The following is an 18,474-nucleotide window of genomic DNA, read 5'->3' on the forward strand; positions in this document are numbered from 1 at the left end:
GATTGCCTACTTTTTCTTGCTTTCAGTTATGTTAAAGTGAGGGAAATGTTACTTATTGGCCGAAATCATCTAATGTCTTTTTTGTGAACAAGAAATTAATTTGTTAGGACTTTTGTACTGTAAATTAGAGGTCATCTTAAGATCTAAAAAAAGAAGAAAACACCCTTAAAATTAAATGATAACTTTATTGGCTCCCTGTGTCTTTATTTCCCGTATTTCCTGGTGGAGGTACTTATATTTGGCTTTTACTCATTTAATAATTCCAGAGCCCAGGAAAAAGCTTGGCTTTTGATGTCTGGTCTGGTCTCTGATGATGCCAAGGAATTCCCCTCCCAAGGGAGGGAATCCCATCGCAATAAAAAGGACCTCTTTCTTTCGTCTCTCCAGCCCTTTCGTTTTAAAGCAGCTATGGTGGCCGCAACGTGTTTCTGTTTCTCCCAACTCAGAGTCCACTCCCCAACCCTGGCCTCCTTCTTACTCAAGTCCCAGCCCCCTCTGCGGCTTCTCCAATAGAGGCCACTACTTGAAGAAAAGGAAGAAAGACATCCCAGAAAACATACATTCTTTATCAAGGATAAAAATAGTTTTGTATTCTTATAATTTAATGACTGTGCATGTGATCCTAATAATAGACACCGTGAATTCCATCTTGGAGAAGTCAAGGCAGCCAAAGAGGATTTGAATGTGGAGTTGGCCTACCAAGAACGGGAAGTGTCAGACTAGCCTTTTCATGCCTCTGAAAAGTAGAAATATCATGAGGTGCTGTGGATTCACGAGGAAAAACAAGTTCCCCTGGGCAAGTGGGGAATTGGGGATAGGGAAAGAGCCGGGGCCCTGGAGAGGAAAGTGTGTCAGTGAGAGGACTCTACAGGTTATGGCAGTAGAGGTAGAAAAGCTAAATCCAGCACTGCCAGGCCCAAGTGAGGTGACTTTTAAACTAAATACAACCACATTAAGGGCCACAGTGCAGTTTACAGGCCAGAAAACGGGCCCAGGTTTCTAATTTCCAATAAGCTGGGTAGCATTGGGTTCTTTGTTATCCCAGTGGCATCTTGATGTAGCAATGTCCCTACACCTTAGCTAAACCTTCAGTAAAATTAGGTAACATTTGCCCATATTTCTGGAATTGTGGAAAGATTTTTAATAGCCTGGAAATGAAGGACTTCAATGCAAATTCATATTAACCTCTTGCTCCATCTAGCTCTGCTCCTCACTTTGTTGCCTGCTGCATGTAATTGCATGGTCTTGCTTTTTTTTTTGGTCACAACTTTCAGGCTTTGGAAAGAAAATTAATTTTGATACAGTAGATGAATAATTTAATGGTAAACGAAGCAGACTTTTTAATGTTGATGCTGTTCAGGAGAAGGTTCATCATAGAATTCAAGGAGGTGGGAAGACAAGGTTCTTCTTTGTTTGGAGGCCAGAGCCGCACCTTATGGTATCCACTGGGCCAACAGATCAGCCCTCTTATCCTACCCATCGCAGTCTACCTGAGCTGGGAAAGAAGACTGATGCAGACCTAATTTCCCAGCTCCTGGGTCTGTGCCCTCCTTTGTGGCTGAGTTGACTTGGCTTGGTTCTCCCTCTGAGGTCATCACTTACTTATCCTTCCCTTATAAAATCTACTTTCTAGAGCTGACAGCCACTTGTTTGTTTCATCTTTCCTGAGAACTAAGAGAGGTTCACCCAGCTCAGTTCTTCTCAAAGACACCCCATCTGTGCATTGTGCTTGTTTGCTCATCCATGAAAAGAGGAAGAGAGAACAGCCGTGGATGTGATGTCAGTATCAAAACTTCCTTGAGGACAGGCGGGATAAATTGGGCAAATGGCTGAGTTCTCCCGCAGCCTTTGGGAGATTGGCCCTGAGAACCCAGAATAGATGCCCATTACATCATGCATGTGCTATGGAAAGGTCTGTGCCAGGCAAGGCTGAGAGCCTCATTCTCTATTCCTATGGGGTTCCATGCACCCATCCTGGCTGCCAGGCCCCAATACCCACCATACTTGACCTGTACTGGGTATTTTTTCACTCAGATCCCTCACTCTACAGGGACTCTACCAGAAATCTTGAATTCCAGATGAGCCACGTCATGCCATTGTCAGCATAGGAGGCCCTTTGAAGCCCCAAAATGGGTCATTTGCGCTCCCTTCTTCTGCCTGCTCCTGTTCCCATGAGTGGTTGGCATGGAAAGGGCCATCAGTAGAACTTGGCTGGCAACATTTGCAGGAGCAGGAGTCAAGAGAGGACCCAGGAGAAAGGGATGGAGCCCAGGGGATGAAACATAGTCCAGATTCTTGCTGGTATGTCCATGTGACTTGGTTTCAATTCCTCACCATTGTGTCACTGTGGCCTTCTAGAGAAGTCCAAACTGCTGGAAATGGGCAGTGCTTTCTGTGCTAACCCCTTCTGGTCTGACTGCTCAGCTTAGAGGAAGGAAGAAAACACTCAGAATTCTGAGAGCAAAACCCCCCAAAAAATCTACTCAAAGCACCTGAAGTTCATCCCTGGGAAGGAGAAGAAAGGAAGAGCAGATGCCCGGTATATCTCCATGGGGGTACTGAGGCACAGAGCTGGGGCCGCCTAGCTGCCCAGGGTAGATCTCAGAGGGTGACTCATCTGAATTGCCGATTCCCAGCACCAGAGCAAGGCGCTCCTCAAGAACTGAGTCCGGGTTCATGTCTTCCGGGACCCCTGGCTTCCCTTTTCCCACTTGAGAACTAAAACTGGGTGCTCTGCCCACCCCGCTCACCCCGCCTTCACTTCAGTGCTCTTTCCTCTCATTTGTCATCCTTGGTGACAGAGGTTGCTTTTCAGAGTGACCCGCATTCCACCGCCTTCTCCCCCTCCCTGTGAAGAGCCACATTTACTGGTAGTCCCGAGGCTAATCCTCCCCTGCAGGGGGGCGGAGGTTGTGGACAGACCCCTGTTGACGGTGATGTTGGGGACTACCCACAGAGCAAAAGGTGCAGCCTCAAGGGCTTGAGCGGGGAATACTGGTGCCTGGGATCAGGTAGCTGGGAAAACAGGGCAGTTATGTAACTGTGTTTACCGTGGCTCAGGTGGCTCTGAGAAGGCAGAGGCAGCCCCTGACAAAGGGCAGTGCCAGAGGTGGGGAACTGGTGACTTGCAGGGAGGGAGGCCCCTCTTAGACAGGGGAGTCGTGCATGCAAAGGAGAGTGCAGTGGGATTTGGAAAGGAAAGGAATCTGTTCTATTGTTGATGGCCAGCCAGCCAGCCGGCCAGCCGCCTTATCTAGGACAATCTTCCCAGCCTCAGCCTCTCCCTAACCGTGACAGCTGTGGAGGCAGCAAGGGGAGCTGACGCTAGAGGGAGGCGTTGGGAAATCAGACACCTGGTTCCTGGCTCAATCTCCAAACCCTGCTAATTTTCCCCTCTTAATCTACTTTTCAAAGAGAAGGAATTCTTCTCTTTAGATAAGGGCAAAGAGGGAGGAATCAGTCAAATTTCTTTATGTTTTCCCTGCCCTGTGGCCCACTCTCTCCCATCCTCTCAGCTGTGAGGCCAGATGGGCACCACGGAACACAGTGGATTCTGACCTGAGAGAGGTGATAAACCCGGCAGAGCCCAGGCCTAAGTAGACAGGCAGAAGTCAAAGCGGCTCAGGAAGAAAGCTCAGGTCTCCCGTAGACCTACCCCGCCTCCTCCTACAAAGCTGTTTACTCAACGCCCGATTCCCATAGAGATGAAACTGGTAGCCAGTCCCCAGCTCCTTGCCCATGGCTGCCACCTCCCTTTGTGAGAAACAGGAAGTGGGGAACTTTGTCAGCTCTGCTGCACCCTCTACACTAAATATTTATCTTGGAGTCCAGGTCAGAGCCCTAGAGAATAAGAGAAGCTTGCTGCTGGTGAGGGGGTATGGCCAGGATTCCTGGAGTCGGAAGAGCTTCAGCTTCACCATCTTGGGAGAAGAAGGAAGAAAGTGAAAGCAATGTGGTCCTTCTTAGTCCCAAGGACCCTGACAGGTGGGAAAAATGCGTGTCTAAGAAAATGGGCACTTATTTTATCCCTGAGGGAGGGAAGAGGCTACCTGGGGTGGGTAAGCAGGTTTCTAAGCTTCAGGGGAGGGGCAGTGCACTGCTGCCTCCCTCAAGAAGTGTCCCAGGGTTCCACCGCTGCTCAGCTATCCTCCACAGCAGTGCCCCTGCCATCCCCATCTCTCCGCCTTCCTGGAGAGTCAGAGGTTCTAGGAAGGAGTCTTCAAGGTCATCTTGTTCAGCTCCCCGTTCAGTGCAACAGTTGCCTTTACATAGATGCCCCACAATTGGCAGACTCAGAACCCCTGGAATCATGTAAAAATTTTTCCTGGGAAGCCTTGGACCTGCTTCCCTATGAGGTGTCCCCCAGTGGTCCCACTGCTGCTGGTGCAGCTGTCTGTGTCCACATGGCAGCCCCGCAGGCCTTAGAGGCCAAAAGGCCTATCTGAAACTTCTCAACCCAAACATCTTCTCCAGCTTTCACATGTGACGTTTCAAGGGGAGAGCTCCTTTACCAGAAGGAGGGAGAAGATAAGACTAAAGCAGTAATGGTGGTAGGGACTGAAAATCACTTAGTCTTTTCTCCACTCTCTTTCTTTCCAACCTTTGAGTTGAGTGGTGAGCTTGGAAAACACTCCAAAGCTCCTCGTGGCCTCTGGCACCAATCTGACACCCAGTAGGAATGCAGGAGATGACATTACTTTTCATAATTTAGCATTGATCACTCCCAGCTCGTATCTAAAGTTGATCAGTAACTATTGGTTGGTTTGTTGGTTTGGGGCTTGGGGATCCCTGAGCCAACTCAAGGGCTAGAAAGGATTCCAGAGTGTTTCCATGGTCCTTCATTGTTCCTTAAGCATTCCCGCATTCTGAAGTGCCATACAGAGGCTTGGGGCAGAGACAGGGAGAGGGAATGGCCAGAATGGATGGGGAGCCAGAGGGCCGGGGCTCTGGGGACCCAGCTCAGAGCAGCGAGAACAGCGGAAAAGCAGGCAGATCAAAACAAACAGTGTCTGGGAACACCAAGACCCTCCTAATCCCACCCCCGCCAAAGGGACCCCACCCTTATCCTCTTTAGGGGCGCGGCACGCCCAGGGGGGCCGCTCCCTTGGGCTGATTTCCTCCCTGTGCTTGCACGTGTGTGAGCGTCCCCACGTTTGCAGTGCACGCGCGAGTGTTTGTTTGCACACGCCTGGCCGCGCGCCGCCGCAGGCACACCCTCTCCCCCAGCGCGGAGGGGCGGCGGGGCCTTCCCCTGGTCCGCTCCGCCACTCTGCCTGCGGGGCGCCCTCATCTCGCTCCCGGCCTGTCCGCCTCTCCCGGCTTGCCCAGTTCACCACTCCTGCCCCCTTGTCCTGGCTCCGCCCGGTTCACCCTCCTGCCCCTGTCCTGGCTCCGCTGCGAGGCCGCTCGCTTCCCACACTCTGGAAATGTCGCTGGAAACTCTGAGTGGCCCGCGTCGGGCCGCCCGACCCCTCCCCGACGCCAGCCCTGCGGTAGGGGCCGGGATGGCAGCTGGGAAACCAGAGAGGGCTCCCCGGGGACCCTCGGCGGCCCCTCCCGGCGCCGCCTCCCCGCCGGCCCGGCCTCCTCGGCAGGGGGCCACCAGTGTCCCCGCGCGCGCCCCGACGGACGGAGAGCACTCGCACGCCCCTCCTCTCCGGCCCAGCCCCGGCCCGCAGTCCAGATCCGAGACCCAAACTCCGCCCGCCCCGCCGCGCGACTCTCACGGTCCGGCCTCCGGCGCGCGCCCCTTCAGCCTCCCTCTTCCTCCTCGGGCGCCCGGCCCGGCCCGGCCAGTCCTGACTCGGTCACGAGGGCCGCGACGGCCCGCGCTTCTCCTTGCCCTTCCTCCTCGAGCGCCCGCGCCAGGCAGCTGCCGGGCAGGGATGCTCCTGCGCTCCCGGGCGGCCTCGGGCCCAGCCACCTGCTCGCCGGGGAAGGTAGGTCCGGGGAAGGAGGGGCGGGGAGTAGGCGAGGCCGGCGGGAGGGATCCGTGCCCAACCCCAGGGGACCGCACCGAGCCCCTCTCCGGGGTCCGCGTCCCAAACTCTGGAAAGAGGTGGGAAGTACCTCCCACCAGCCCTCATACCAGAAAAAGAGAAATTCAGGAAAAGCTGTCCTTGTCCACGTGGCCTTGTCGCTGTGAAATACCTGGGAAAGCGCTTAGGGCCAGGCCCCCAAGGCCAGGGCAGTGTTCAGAGCAGGAAGGCCGCTGCCCATCCCAGCAGAGCCGCCTCCCCTCTTCCGCTCCCGGGGCCTCTCCCCGCTCCCGGGGCTGGCTGCCTGCCTGGAGGGGCGGCCTGAATTCTGGGAGGACCCCTCCGCTCTCTGCTACATGGGGACCAGTCCCCAGATGCTGCCCTCTTCCTTGGAAGTCCTCACTAGGTCTCCTGACCTGGCTGCCAAGAGAAGAACTCGGACCACCTTCCCTGGAGGTTCCTGGGGGGGCGTCACAGGGAGCAGGGTTGAGAAGGGGCAGATGGGGGCACCAAGCGTCAGCAACCTCTGACTATGGGTCGTGGGGGACGTCCTGCCCTGTCCATCCTCCAAGAGAGCAGTTCTCACTGAGCACGAGGTGGCCCGGAGGTCAGGGAAGGAAGGCGCTGTCAGCTGATGGCTCAGGCAGCAGCTGCTGAGCGGCAACTTGGCCCGAAGCAGTCAGCTGGGCAGGGAGGGGCGCTGCAAGGAGCCGGTCAGCTCCAGGCCTCCTGACCTTCCACCCCACCCTGCCTCAACTTCCCCCCCGCAAGGGGAGGTGGAGTGTGGGGACTGGGGTGTGTCTGCCTGTTTTGCTTTGGTGGGAGTCCTAATTGGACCCAGCTGGGGAGCTGCTCCTCCTCCAGCCTCAGCCCTCCACTCCCCTCAGTCAGGCACCGGCACAGAAGAGCTGTGTCACAGCAACTCAAATGTCAGGAGTCCCCGCAAACTCAAACCAAAGGACAAGGAGCTGCCCCCAGCCTTGGCTACACCCTCACTAGCCCTGGGCAGGAGCTGGGTCCAGGGGCTGAGTCATCCCAGCCTTATTCTACCTTCATCCCCTCTGGGCCCCTAACTCTTCCACTGCTCACGTGACTGCACCTCCCACCACTGTTCAGCTGACACCCCTCTGTACCCACAACCCCTGTGCAGCTCATGTGGTCCCCCCGGTGGTCCCCCCAGAAGTCATATTCACAGCTGTGCACCCAGATTCCGACACACACATACACACAGCTCCTCCCGATGCATTTGCAGCCCTCCCTGAGAGCTCCCAAGGACCCCACAGGCACAGGCAAACCTGATTCCATCCAGTCCTGGGCAGTGGCAGCGCTTGGCTGTTTCTGGTCCAGTCCAGCAGCCAAGACGCGGAGGGATGGACGCCGTAGCACAGTGCTCTGGGTCAAAAAGCCCCCTTGGACACCCCAAACTGGGAGCCCCTTTTTGTCCTCTTGCACCCCCCCCACTCTGGGCTCCCCTCTTGCCCCTCCATTCCCTGGGTGCCTAGGGCTCCCTTCCCCTTCCCCAGCCTTGGGATGAGGCAGAAGAAGCTGGCTGCGGGCAGGCATGGTGCTTGCTGCCAGGGGAGACCCTCCACTCACAAAACAGCCTGAAGGGGCGGGAGAAAGTGGATCCAGGGTGTGCGTGTATGTGCGTGCACACTTGCCCACATGCAGAACACCCCAGGGCACTCAGCACCACCTCTCCGTGGGCATGAGCAGGTTCAGCTTTGCCCTCACCCACCGCTTCTGTCTCCACCCACCCGGAGCCCTCTGAGTCCTCATTCTGTGAAGGAGGCCAAAGAAGGGCCCGATGCTCCCTGTGAGCTCACAAGAGTGGGTCTTGCTGCCTGGAAATGCCCCGGATGCTCCCCTTGGCCCTATTGGGCTTAAGGCCCTGCTGGCTGCTTCCTGGAGGGCAGTGGGCGGGTAGCTGAGTAATCCCTTGTGTCCGCAGGCAAGAGATGCCCACACAGCCTGGGGGAGGCAGAGGGAACTGAAACAAAGTCCTGTGTGCCCCTCTCTGCCACCTGCCCCACTTCCCCTGCGCCTTCCCTCCGGGAGAGTGGGGAAGCCGGCTGCACCATGCAGGGAGAGCCCCACGGGCTCCTGGCCAGCCCCTCCCCTCCTTCTCACCCAAGCTCCCCCTCCCCCACTCCCACCCGGAGCTCCTGCCCTGGGCCTAACAAGTGGCCCATTGTGCCCCTGGGAGCCGGCAGGCACGGGCAGCCTGCAGGCGGGTGCCTGGCGTGGCCTGTTTCCTGGGTCCTTGAGTTCGTACCCAGCTGGTCCTGACCCCCTCCCACAGCTGGCCCCTCCTCCCCTATCCCAGGGTCGAGCCAAGAGGGCATGGGCAGCCCAGCCTAGCAGGGCTTTCCCTTCCTTCCTCCTTCCCCATAGAGGACACGCAGAGGAGCAGCTGGCTTGCCCGGAGTCCTCCGACCTTGACCCAAGCATGCAGGGCCCACCCCGCAGCCTCCCCGCTGGGCTCAGCCTGGACGACTTCATCCCTGGCCACCTCCAGTCCCACATAGGGTCTTCCTCCCCGGGGACACGGGTGAGTGAGTCAGTAGGGAGGAGGGTGTCCTGCGGGCCCAGAGTTGGTTGGGACGCTAGCAGGTCAGGTGGGGGCAGGAGGATGAAAGGGATGGAGGGAGGGCTCAAGAGAGCTCTAGGGGGCCTCGCTGTTTCCCATAAAATCGTCAGGCAGGCCTGGGACTGTCACCGAGGGGTGTGGGCTGTGCCTAGTAGCCATCCCTCCCTCCCGCCCTGCTGGGCCCTGAGCTGCCGCTCCTGGCCCCTCCCTGCAGGTGCCCGTGATCCGGAATGGTGGCTCCAACACCCTTAATTTCCAGTTCCACGACCCCGCGCCCAGGACTGTGTGCAATGGGGGCTACACAACAAGACGAGATGCTTCGCAGCACCCGGGTAGGTCTGCTCAGGAGCCTCATGCCGGAGATGGAGGGTCAGGGCCCTGCCATCTGGCACTGCCCTGTGTCAAGCGGGAGGGGCAGCAACTGGAGATGGGGTTCTCAAGGCCATGAGGAGGTTCCTCAGGGGCCTCTGGGCTCACTACGAGCCCCTCCCTGTGGAGCCTGCTGACTCTGCAAGAGACATCCGCTTGGGGAGAGCAGGCTGATGCATCCCTTCCCTTCCCTCCAGCCTGGTGCCAGGGACAGGAAGCATGCAGGAGCCCTGGGCACCGGAGGACCTCCCACAGGGACTGGGGATGGAAGGGTGGAGGTGATGTGGGTATCTGTTGGCTTGGGAAGGGGTGGAGACTGTCCCTTTCAGGCCCAACAGGCTGCCCAGCAGGAGGTTAGAGAGGCAGTTCTAGATCCCAGTCCAGAGGTCCTGGGAACTCCTGGGTGGAGGCCAGCCCTGAACATGTCTCTCCTAAAGTGACATCCTTTATCGAGCATTCCCCTAAGACAGGTGCTGTGTAAAGGAATTTATTCATTTAACAATTATCCAGCCTGGGCAACATAGCAAGACCCTGTCTCTATCAGCCTGGATGACACAGCAAGACCCTGTCACTTAAAGCACACACACACTGAGAGGCCGAGGTGGGTGGATCACCTGAGGTCAGGAGTTCGAGACCAGCCTGGCCAACATGGTGAAACCCTGTCTGTAATAAAAATACAAAAATTAGCTGGGTGTGGTGGCGGGTGCCTGAAATCCCAGCTACTTGGGAGTTTGAGGTAGGAGAATCACTTGAACCTGGGAGGTGGAGGTTGCAGTGAGCTGAGATCGTGCCACTGCACTCCAGCCTGGGCAACAAGAGCAAAACTCCGTCTCAAACAAAAACAAAAACAAAACAAAAAAAACCACCCACACAATTATGGAACACCCAGAGCGCGCTGGACACTGTAAAAACACTTTACGAGGCTCACCTCATTTAACCCCTCGATATCCTGACAAAGTAGGGGTGATGACAACTGACAGCTTCCCAGTAAGGAACCCCATCTGCAGAGATGTTCAGCCACAGAGGCTGAGCTGCAATTCACACCCTTGTCCATATGGCCTCAAAGTCCTTATTCTGCTGCCCTAGCTACTTAGAGGCTAACAGTTATGGGTAAGTTGAGGACTCAGTCACAACCATGGCTGGGGAATGGGTTTCTGAGAGTCTCATTGAGAGTCTCATTGAGAGTCTCTCGACTGTATATCAGGCACTGTGCTGGGTACAGTCACACACACTAGATGTCACTGAATCCTTGTCACAATGACCCTTGTTTTACGAAAGTGGAAACTGAGACACTGAGAGGGTGACTGATGTACCCCAGGCCATGGCAGCCAATAGGTGGTAGAGCTGGGGTCTGAATTCAAGTCTGTCCCCTCCAAGCCCAGCATCTTTACTGCCACACCCCAGCTGGGATGTCCCCTGCATTCTCTTCAAGTAATGATTTCCAGACCTTATTCTGAAAGCACTTAGGATAGTCCCAGGAAAGAATGATGGGGGTAGGGCCAGGCACGGCATTCTCAAGATCAAATCCATTTAAATTCACTTAAACAAACAGAGGCCCGTGGTGCTCTGAGTCATCCACTCAAACAAACAAGGCGATGTTGAAACTTCGAACCCACAGAGATCCATGCTCTGAGGAGCTAAGAGACACACAGGTTCAGGTGGAGACCCCTGTCTTTCGCTAATGCTCTCCTGCATGCACCCGACAGACCCTGCGTGGTATCAGACCTGGCCAGGCCCTGGGAGCAAGCCCTCTGCAAGCACAAAGATCCCTGCCTCCCAGCACACCCAGAACTGGTCAGCCACGTGGACCAAGGACAGCAAGCGTCGGGACAAGCGCTGGGTCAAGTACGAGGGAATCGGGCCCGTGGATGAGAGCGGCATGCCCATTGCCCCCCGATCCGTGAGTCCAGGGCTGGGGGCCACGGAGAGATGGGGCCCAGGGATCTACAGGGAGCTCCACTTCTGTGCATTAAAGTGGGGGGTGGGGCAATAAAGGCCGCACCCAAACCATCCCAGATTAAGCAGGGGTTCAACCGTGGTGAGGTTCAGGGGCCGTAAACCTCATAAAGCTGCAGACACCCTCGTGTGCCTGAGTTGCTCAAGTGGTTTGTGCGGAGTACGGATCTAGAACTCCCATCAGGGTCTCAAAGGTAGAGAACCTCTGCTGTAAGGGCTGAGCCTGCAGGGGACCCTCTCTCAGTCTCATATCCCCAGGGCCTGTCACGACGCTCATGAAATGTTTGCTGAATGAATGACTGACTGGCCAAATGAGTGAGTGAGTCTTGTGTGCTCATGAAATGTTTGCTGAATGAATGACTGACTGGCCAAATGAGTGAGTGAGTCTTGTGTGAGAAGGTCTCTCACTGTGGCAAGCGTGGAAGGATCCAGGGGTCCAGTCAGGACCGGGGATACCCTGCCCTTTTCCATCCACCTTCGTGTCTTGAGCCAGTTCCATTTTCTCATCTGGAAATTGGAGCTGGTAACATACCCTTCCTGCCTCCCAGGGCTGTTTTGAGGTTTGGATGAAGCAGGTGATGTGAAACACGCATATCACTCCTACATTATTGCTGTCATTTTTGGCCCAGGTGCAGTGACTCACGCCTGTAATCCCAGCACTTTGGGAGGTCAAGGCGGGAGGATTGCTTGAAACCAAGAGTTCCAGACCAGCCTGGGCAACATAGTGAGACCCTGTCTCCCCCAAAAAGAAAAATGTTCTTTGTAGAAACACTAGACACAAAGAAAAGCAAAGAGAAAAAATGTAAATTGCCCCAAATCTCATAACATCATTATTGCATACACTTCGATGGAGATCTTGCCATATATCTTACTTATATAGGACGTGTTACATGAAGCTATTGTTATTAAAGAGATCACAAGAGAAGCATTCCCCAGCCCACCTATGGGGGGTTCAGGGATGGCCAGAGAAAGGACTCACTAGGGAAAAATTTTTGTGGCTTGATATTGGGAGGGTGAATAAGCAGGGAGGACTGACTTTGCATTTTCTGATCCCAGAGTGTTGACAGACCCAGAGACTGGTACCGGAGAATGTTCCAGCAGATTCACCGGAAAATGCCAGGTAAGATACCCTTCCAGGGCGCTCTCACTGCCAAAGTAGATTCTGGCCCCTGGGGCTTGGAGAGACAGGGAAAGAAAAGGGGACTTAGCTGCTCAAGGGGTTCTTCTCCACCTCCTCCCAGGCTCTAATGAGTAGTCCTGAAAATAGGCTATCCCCTCCCTGTACTCAGGGCCAGCAGCAGTCTCTAGAGCATCCCCAAGAAGGACATTGACCAGCCACTGTCCCCCAGTGTCCTCTGAGGGGACTGAGAAGGCATTCCTTTCCTGAAGTCCCTCTCTGATTTCCCTGCCAGGCTGGAATGCCACTGTTAGCGGTCATTCCCTTACTGGAGGCATTGCTTTCTTCCACAACTCAAAATGCAGCCAACCCTGGGGGTGCCTATGAGCTGGCTCTGAGGTCACTCATCCATTCAGCGAGTTCTTGACCATCTATTGAGCATGTATCACATGCTGAGCACTATTCTAGGTGCCAAAGATCAAAGGAAGTCACACAATAAACAGACACACCTTTGACATGGCAGCTGGTGGAAAGGGCTAGGGAAAAATAAAACCAGACTAGGAGAGTGCCCCAGGCAGGGAGGCTGCTACTTCACCCAGGAGGGGCCAGGAAGGTCATTTGTAAGCAGCGTTTGATCAGACCATGGAGGGAGTGAAGGAGTCAGCCTGGCAGAGCTGGGGGAAGCGTTCCAGCAAAGGGAGCTCCGAAGACCCAGAGGTAGAAGCATGTTCTGGAGGGCAAGGAGAGACTGGCCTGGAGCGAGGAGCATGTGGTGGGAGATGGAGTCAGAGAGGTGGTGGTGTCAGGGCACGTGGGGCCTTGTGGGCCATTATAAGGACTTCAGCTTTTACGGTGCAAATGAGGAGGAGCCACTGAGCGAAAGAGTGCCATGCTCTGACAAGTAATGGCTGAAAAGATTGTGCCTGGCTGCGGGGTGGGGAAGGAATGGTGGAACCAGTTCCCTTGCTTGGTAAGGGCTAGGGAGAAAAGGCCACCTTTGCAACTTTGCTTCAATCCAGACGAGAGATAATCGTGTGTTAGATCAGGGCGGTAGCAGTGGCCCTGGTGGGAGAGGGTGAGACTCTGAATACACTGCAGTCATTGGAATTCTCTCATTGGAAGAGAGAGTCAAGGATGGTTTTAAACCTCAGCAAGTTGAAGACTGGAGTTGCCATTTGTCAAAACAGAAAAGACTGTAGGAAGAGCAGGTTTAAGAGGCATTCACAGGCCGGGCGCGGTGGCTCACGCCTGTAATCCTAGCACTTTGGGAGGCCGAGGCGGGTGGATTGCCTGAGCTCAGGAGTTCGAGACCAGCCTGGGCAACTTGGTGAAACCCCATCTCTACTAAAAAATACAAAAAATTAGCTGGGTGTGGCGGCGTGCACCTGTAATCCCAGTTACTCGGGAAGCTGAGGCAGGAGAATTGCTTGAACCTGGGAGGCGGAGGTTGCAGTGAGCTGAGACCATGCCACTACACTCCAGCCAGGGCAACAGAGCAAGACTCTGTCTCTTAAAAAAAAAAAAAGAAAAGAAAAAAGAAAGAGGTGTTCAATTTTAGACACAGGTTCCCTCTGAGTGAAGAGGTTGAGTAAGCAGATGAATATCCAAGTCTGTAGTTCACGGGACAAGATCTAAAACTGCAGATGGAAATACCTGGGACTCATTCAAAAGAGATTTTGGGACCAGCCTGGCCAACATGGCGAAACCCTGTCTCTATCAAAAATACCAAAATTAGCTGGGCGTGGTGGTGTGCACCTGTAATCCTAGCTACTCCGGAGGCTGAGGCAGGAGAATTGCTTGAACCTGGGAGGCAGAGGTTGCAGTGAGCTGAGATTACCCCACTGCACTCCAGCCTGGGCGACTCAGTCTCAAAAAAAGAAGAGAGAGATTTTGATTTAAAGTTTCCCCAGTAATTCTAGTGGGGAAACTTTAAACTTTTAACTAGCAGCCAAGATTGTGAAACATGGGAATAGATGGCGTTTTAAAAGCCTTAAGACTAGCTGGGTGTGGTGGCACACACCTGCCGTCTCAGCTATTTGGCAGGCTGAGGAGTTCAATTCAATTCCTGGGAGCCCAGGAATTCAAGTCCAGCTTGGGCAACATAGCATGATCCTGTCTCTGAAAAACAACAATCCATAAGACTAGACAAGATCACCTAGGGAGATAGAGAGACAAACAGGCCCCAGGACTGAGCCCCCACGCACCTGGATGCTTAGAAGTTTGAGAGACGAGGCGGAACCAAAAAGGCAACTGAGAAGGTAGACCCAGGGAGGGAGGAGGAAAACGGAGAGATCTCCCTGGGGCCAAGTGGAAAGGGAATTCCAAAAGGAAAATGTGACCAGCGGTGACAAATGCAGCTGATGGGTTGAGTAAGATGAAGACTTAGAATTGACCGTCAGATTTGGCAACGTGGAGGTCACCAGCATCCTTGATAAGAGTGAGTGGATGGGCAGTGGTGAGCAAAAGCCTGTTTAGGGAGATGGGGAGTAGGGGGACTGGAGATGGTGAGGTCTTTATGGTCACTGGTTACAGTTTACTATGAGGGAAAGCAGACAAATCCAGGAGTCGGAGGAGGGTGTGGGGTCCAGTGAGGGGTGATGTGGCTGGCGTTTAGGCAGGTGCCGTTGTAGCGCATGCGTGTGTGTGTGTGTGTGTGTGTGTGTGCGCGCGCGCCATGGGGAGCAGTGGGTCAGTAGCTCTTTCCAGGAAGCCCCAGAAATTCCCAGGCACCTTGAGGAGCTAGGAGTGGGTCTGGGCAAATGGGGAAGGAAAGCGTTTGGAAGAGGGTGCAAGTCGAGTTTCCCCAGCCTGAGTGGTGAGGGCAAGTCCACAAAGGTCAGGAGAGGGTGTGTGTGGGAACAGGGAGGGAGGAGCAGGAGGGCTTGGGCAAGGCGGCTGCCCACTTGGCTCGTTTAGGCCCCAAGCCTGCCAGAGGCATTTCAAGCCCTCCAGAGAGCTGCCCTCCTAATTCCTTCCCTCCCTTGGGACATTCTTCAGGCCCTGACTCAGCCCTCAGCCCCCTACTCTAGGGATGTTGGGAGCGGCTGAGGTTGCCTCCCAGGGCACCCTGCCCTTGCCTTCTGCCCCGTCCCATGACCTGGTCCCTTCTGCTCCTGCAGACCTGCAGCTGGACTGGACCTTCGAGGAGCCACCCAGAGGTGAGGGGATGCGGGCCCACCTGCCTGCCATAGCCCTGCGCCTGCGTCCGTCCCTCCCTGGGGCTGGGACTTGCAGCCCCGCCTGGCTTTGGGGCTCTCCAGTTGGCTCAGTTCAACCTAAGAGGTTTTTATAGCTCATTTCCAGAGCACTTCAAATCCCCCTGTAGGTGGTAATTAACAGCCTCAGCTTGCACTGGGAATGCGCGCTCTGCCACTCCCTGGCCGGGATTTCTCTGGGCCTCCCTTTCCTCATCTATAAGATGAGATCACCACCTACTCGGAGTTGTTTTGAAGATTTAGTAAACGTCGTAAAGCTCTGGGGGCAATGCCCACGTTCAGTGTCCCTGAGCACCAACCACCCTGTCCCCACCATCCACCCAGGAGCAAGGGGGTGGTGCTGAAACTCTAAATAATCACCCAGGCATCCTCAGCCCCAGTCACGGCCTGTCTCCTCCCACCTTCAATGGTTTCCTCGTGTACCTCCTCTGCAGACCCCAGGCATCTAGGAGCCCAGCAAAGACCTGCCCACAGGCCCGGCCCGGCAGCATCTTCCAGTGGGTGAGCACAGTGGGGCGGGGCCGAGGGCTGCGGAGGGGCGCGGCCCGCGAGACACCATGGGACGGGCGCCCCCTCGTGACCACAGCCGGCACAGCCTCGGAGCCCAGCCAGGAGTGGGGTCTGACTTCCCTGTCCCTCTGGGCTCTGTCCCATCTCTGGGTCTCCACCACCCCCATAGACTCTCTTCCCTACAGAGTCAAAGGGGAAGGATGGGCAGGAGTGGACCTGGCACCCGCTCCTGGCCAGGGTCGCCTGTGATGCGTTTGTGGTCAGCAGCAGGAAATCTTTGCCCCAAAGATCCCACCGGTCTTGTGAGACCGGGAGTGGGGCGGCCAGGAAAGCCGTGGACAGAACTGTTGAGGGGAACTTGGACCTGGCGCCGTCCACTTTGAAACCTGAGAGAAAACAAGGGATATGGAAGAACCCAAGTTCCCGCCTGATAGCACAGAGAGAGGAGCCCCTTGGAGGGATAAGGATGACATTCCTTTCCTCTGTGCAAACCACAGGCCCCGCCCGGCTGCTGGGGCCCTGGCGGGGTCAGCACCGCCGTGGGAATCAGGATCTTTGCTCTCAGAGTTAAATCCTTGAGTTTCTTGTTCCCTTGCAGGGAAGGACTCGTCTCATTAGCGCGGCTGAAACTGGCCCGTAGCTCTGGGCATCACCGATGAGTTTCAGAGGCAAAGGGCTCAAGATTTGGACGCTGAGTTCTGGGTTTAAGCCTGTGCACTGCCTCTAGCCATGTGACCGTGGGTACCTCACCCAGTCTGAGCCTCTGTGTCCCCATCTTTTAAGTGGTGATGTCCAGAGGGTTCAGTGTGACCATGTGTGTATCATGCATCATGTTTTGCACACAGCAAGCCTGCACAAACATTAATAATATACAGGCTTAATTATGATTACAAGGCCGGGCGTGGTGGCTCATGCCTGTAATCCCAGCACTTTGGGAGGCCGAGGCGGGCAGATCACGAGGTCAGGAGATCGAGACCATCCTGGCTAACATGGTGAAACCCCATCTCTACTAAAAACAATACAAAAAATTAGCCGGGCGTGGTGGCGGGTGCCTGTAGTCCCAGCTACTCGGGAGGCTGAGGCAGGAGAATGGCGTGAACCCAGGAGGCAGAGCTTGCAGTGAGCCGAGATCGCTCCACTGCACTCCAGCTTGGGCAACAGAGTGAGACTCCATCTCAAAAAAAAAAAATTATGATTACTGCTTCCTTAGGTTATAAATGACATATTCCATTCTTACAGTCACTTTTATTATTACCAAAATCAGAATGGAGTCATTATTACAGCCGACAAATCCCAACCCTTGATCAGACATTGTATTATTTGATAAGCCCGATGCAGTGGTTCCTCTCAGTGGAAACTTTCAAACAGAGGCTGGAACATTCCATGTAAGCCAGCCAGCAAGGGGCCCTGGAGGGGAGCTAAGGCAGATGTGTCCATGCTGTACTATGGTGGCTGGGGTGGTCTCACAGATGGAGTCACTGAATCCAGCACCCTCATGGAACTAGGCCCAGGGAGCAGAAATAACTTGGCCAGAGCTGCAAGGCAGGGCTGCCTCTGGCTTTCCTTGCCCATGGGTGTACGATCACTCAGCCACAGCATCCAGAAAGACCAGCTTCTTCAAAGCTGCACAGACGATCATAGCCACAGTCACGGGCCCAGACCAAACACATACAGGACACTTTAGCAAAAAGGCCCGCAGGAGAGGGTCGGGCCACACCTGGAGCAAATATATGTGTGAAGCCTTCTCCCGGGCACCTCACATATGTTCTCTCACCAAATCATTTCTATATTACAGGTTCTGAGCCTGAGGCTCTGAGGGATCAGTAACTTGTTCAAAGGTCACACATCCACTAAACAGTGGAGCTAGAATCTAAGCTTGGCGCTCACACACTTCCACAGTTTAACCTTGCTTCCAGAGTAAGGGCAGGGCAGTCAGAGGCAGAGTAGACCCCACAGCAGGGACAAGGGCAGGGCAAGAGGGCTGTGTGCTGGCTTCTGCCTCAGTCTCCCTAAAAGGAAGCTGAAGAAATGTCATTCCCTTTCTTTAGAAGAAGCTGGGACCACTCTGAAGAGTTACCTAGAAGCACCTTTAGCTACAGACCTGGAGCATTCTCCACTGTGCTGCAGCCCCCAAATCAGGTAGCCCACCCAGCATATTCCCTGGTCAGCCCCAGCTGTATGCTGTATGGCCAAGACCCTGTGCCATGATGTCCTTTCAGCTTGAATCCCTTGGAGGACACCGTGGGCCCAGGGGAAGGGCAGGGGCCTGCAAGCCTGCATTTTGAGCCTGGCCAGTGTCCCAGTAGCCCTCTCCACAAGCTGACGCCCACCCACCTCCACGCAGGTGCTCAGATGCCGAGAAAAAGTAGACAATGTCTGGACGGAAGAATCCTGGAACCAGTTTCTGCAGGAACTAGAGACTGGGCAGAGGGTGAGTGCTGGCTGGCTCTCGGGGTGTGCACGCACCCTCAGCTGATACATTTTGGAAAGTGAGTTCACCTGCTCTGACACACCCTTCCTACCCTTCAGCCCAAGAAACCGCTGGTGGACGACCCTGGTGAGAAGCCCTCCCAGCCCATTGAGGTGAGTGCTGCAGGGTGCTGGGGACAGCAGCCTGATAACACAGGGAGATTAGGGTTTTGGGGGCCCCAGTGACCATGGGCATAGGCCACGAACTAAGTGCTCTCTCTCCAGTCCCCACATGGTTTATTTCTGTAATGCCAGCACTGGGGACAGTGG

General features: G+C 55.0%; 1 protein-coding gene across 10 annotated transcripts in view; it reads left to right on the plus strand.

Annotated features, from left to right (window-relative positions):
* SORBS3 (sorbin and SH3 domain containing 3) overlaps positions 1–18,474 on the plus strand; it is a 32,155-nt gene that overhangs the window by 2,861 nt on the left and 10,820 nt on the right. For 2 of the 10 annotated variants that reach the window (XM_054498175.2, XM_054498174.2), the window contains 10 exons: positions 3,832–3,984; positions 8,373–8,529; positions 8,783–8,900; positions 10,644–10,837; positions 11,950–12,013; positions 15,130–15,168; positions 15,660–15,726; positions 17,784–17,874; positions 18,080–18,166; positions 18,265–18,318. In XM_054498175.2, the coding sequence (XP_054354150.1) occupies positions 3,878–3,984; positions 8,373–8,529; positions 8,783–8,900; positions 10,644–10,837; positions 11,950–12,013; positions 15,130–15,168; positions 15,660–15,726; positions 17,784–17,874; positions 18,080–18,166; positions 18,265–18,318 (978 nt within the window). In that variant the 5' untranslated portion in view covers positions 3,832–3,877. Of the gene's footprint in view, positions 1–3,831; positions 3,985–4,855; positions 5,940–8,372; positions 8,530–8,782; positions 8,901–10,643; positions 10,838–11,949; positions 12,014–15,129; positions 15,169–15,589; positions 15,727–17,783; positions 17,875–18,079; positions 18,167–18,264; positions 18,319–18,474 lie in introns of those variants that run through there. The other 8 variants (XM_063669348.1, XM_054498180.2, XM_063669349.1 and 5 more) reach the window with 8 other exon arrangements.

This window comes from Pongo pygmaeus, chromosome 7 (genome assembly GCF_028885625.2).
Source record: "Pongo pygmaeus isolate AG05252 chromosome 7, NHGRI_mPonPyg2-v2.0_pri, whole genome shotgun sequence".
NCBI classification, from domain to species: domain Eukaryota; kingdom Metazoa; phylum Chordata; class Mammalia; order Primates; family Hominidae; genus Pongo; species Pongo pygmaeus.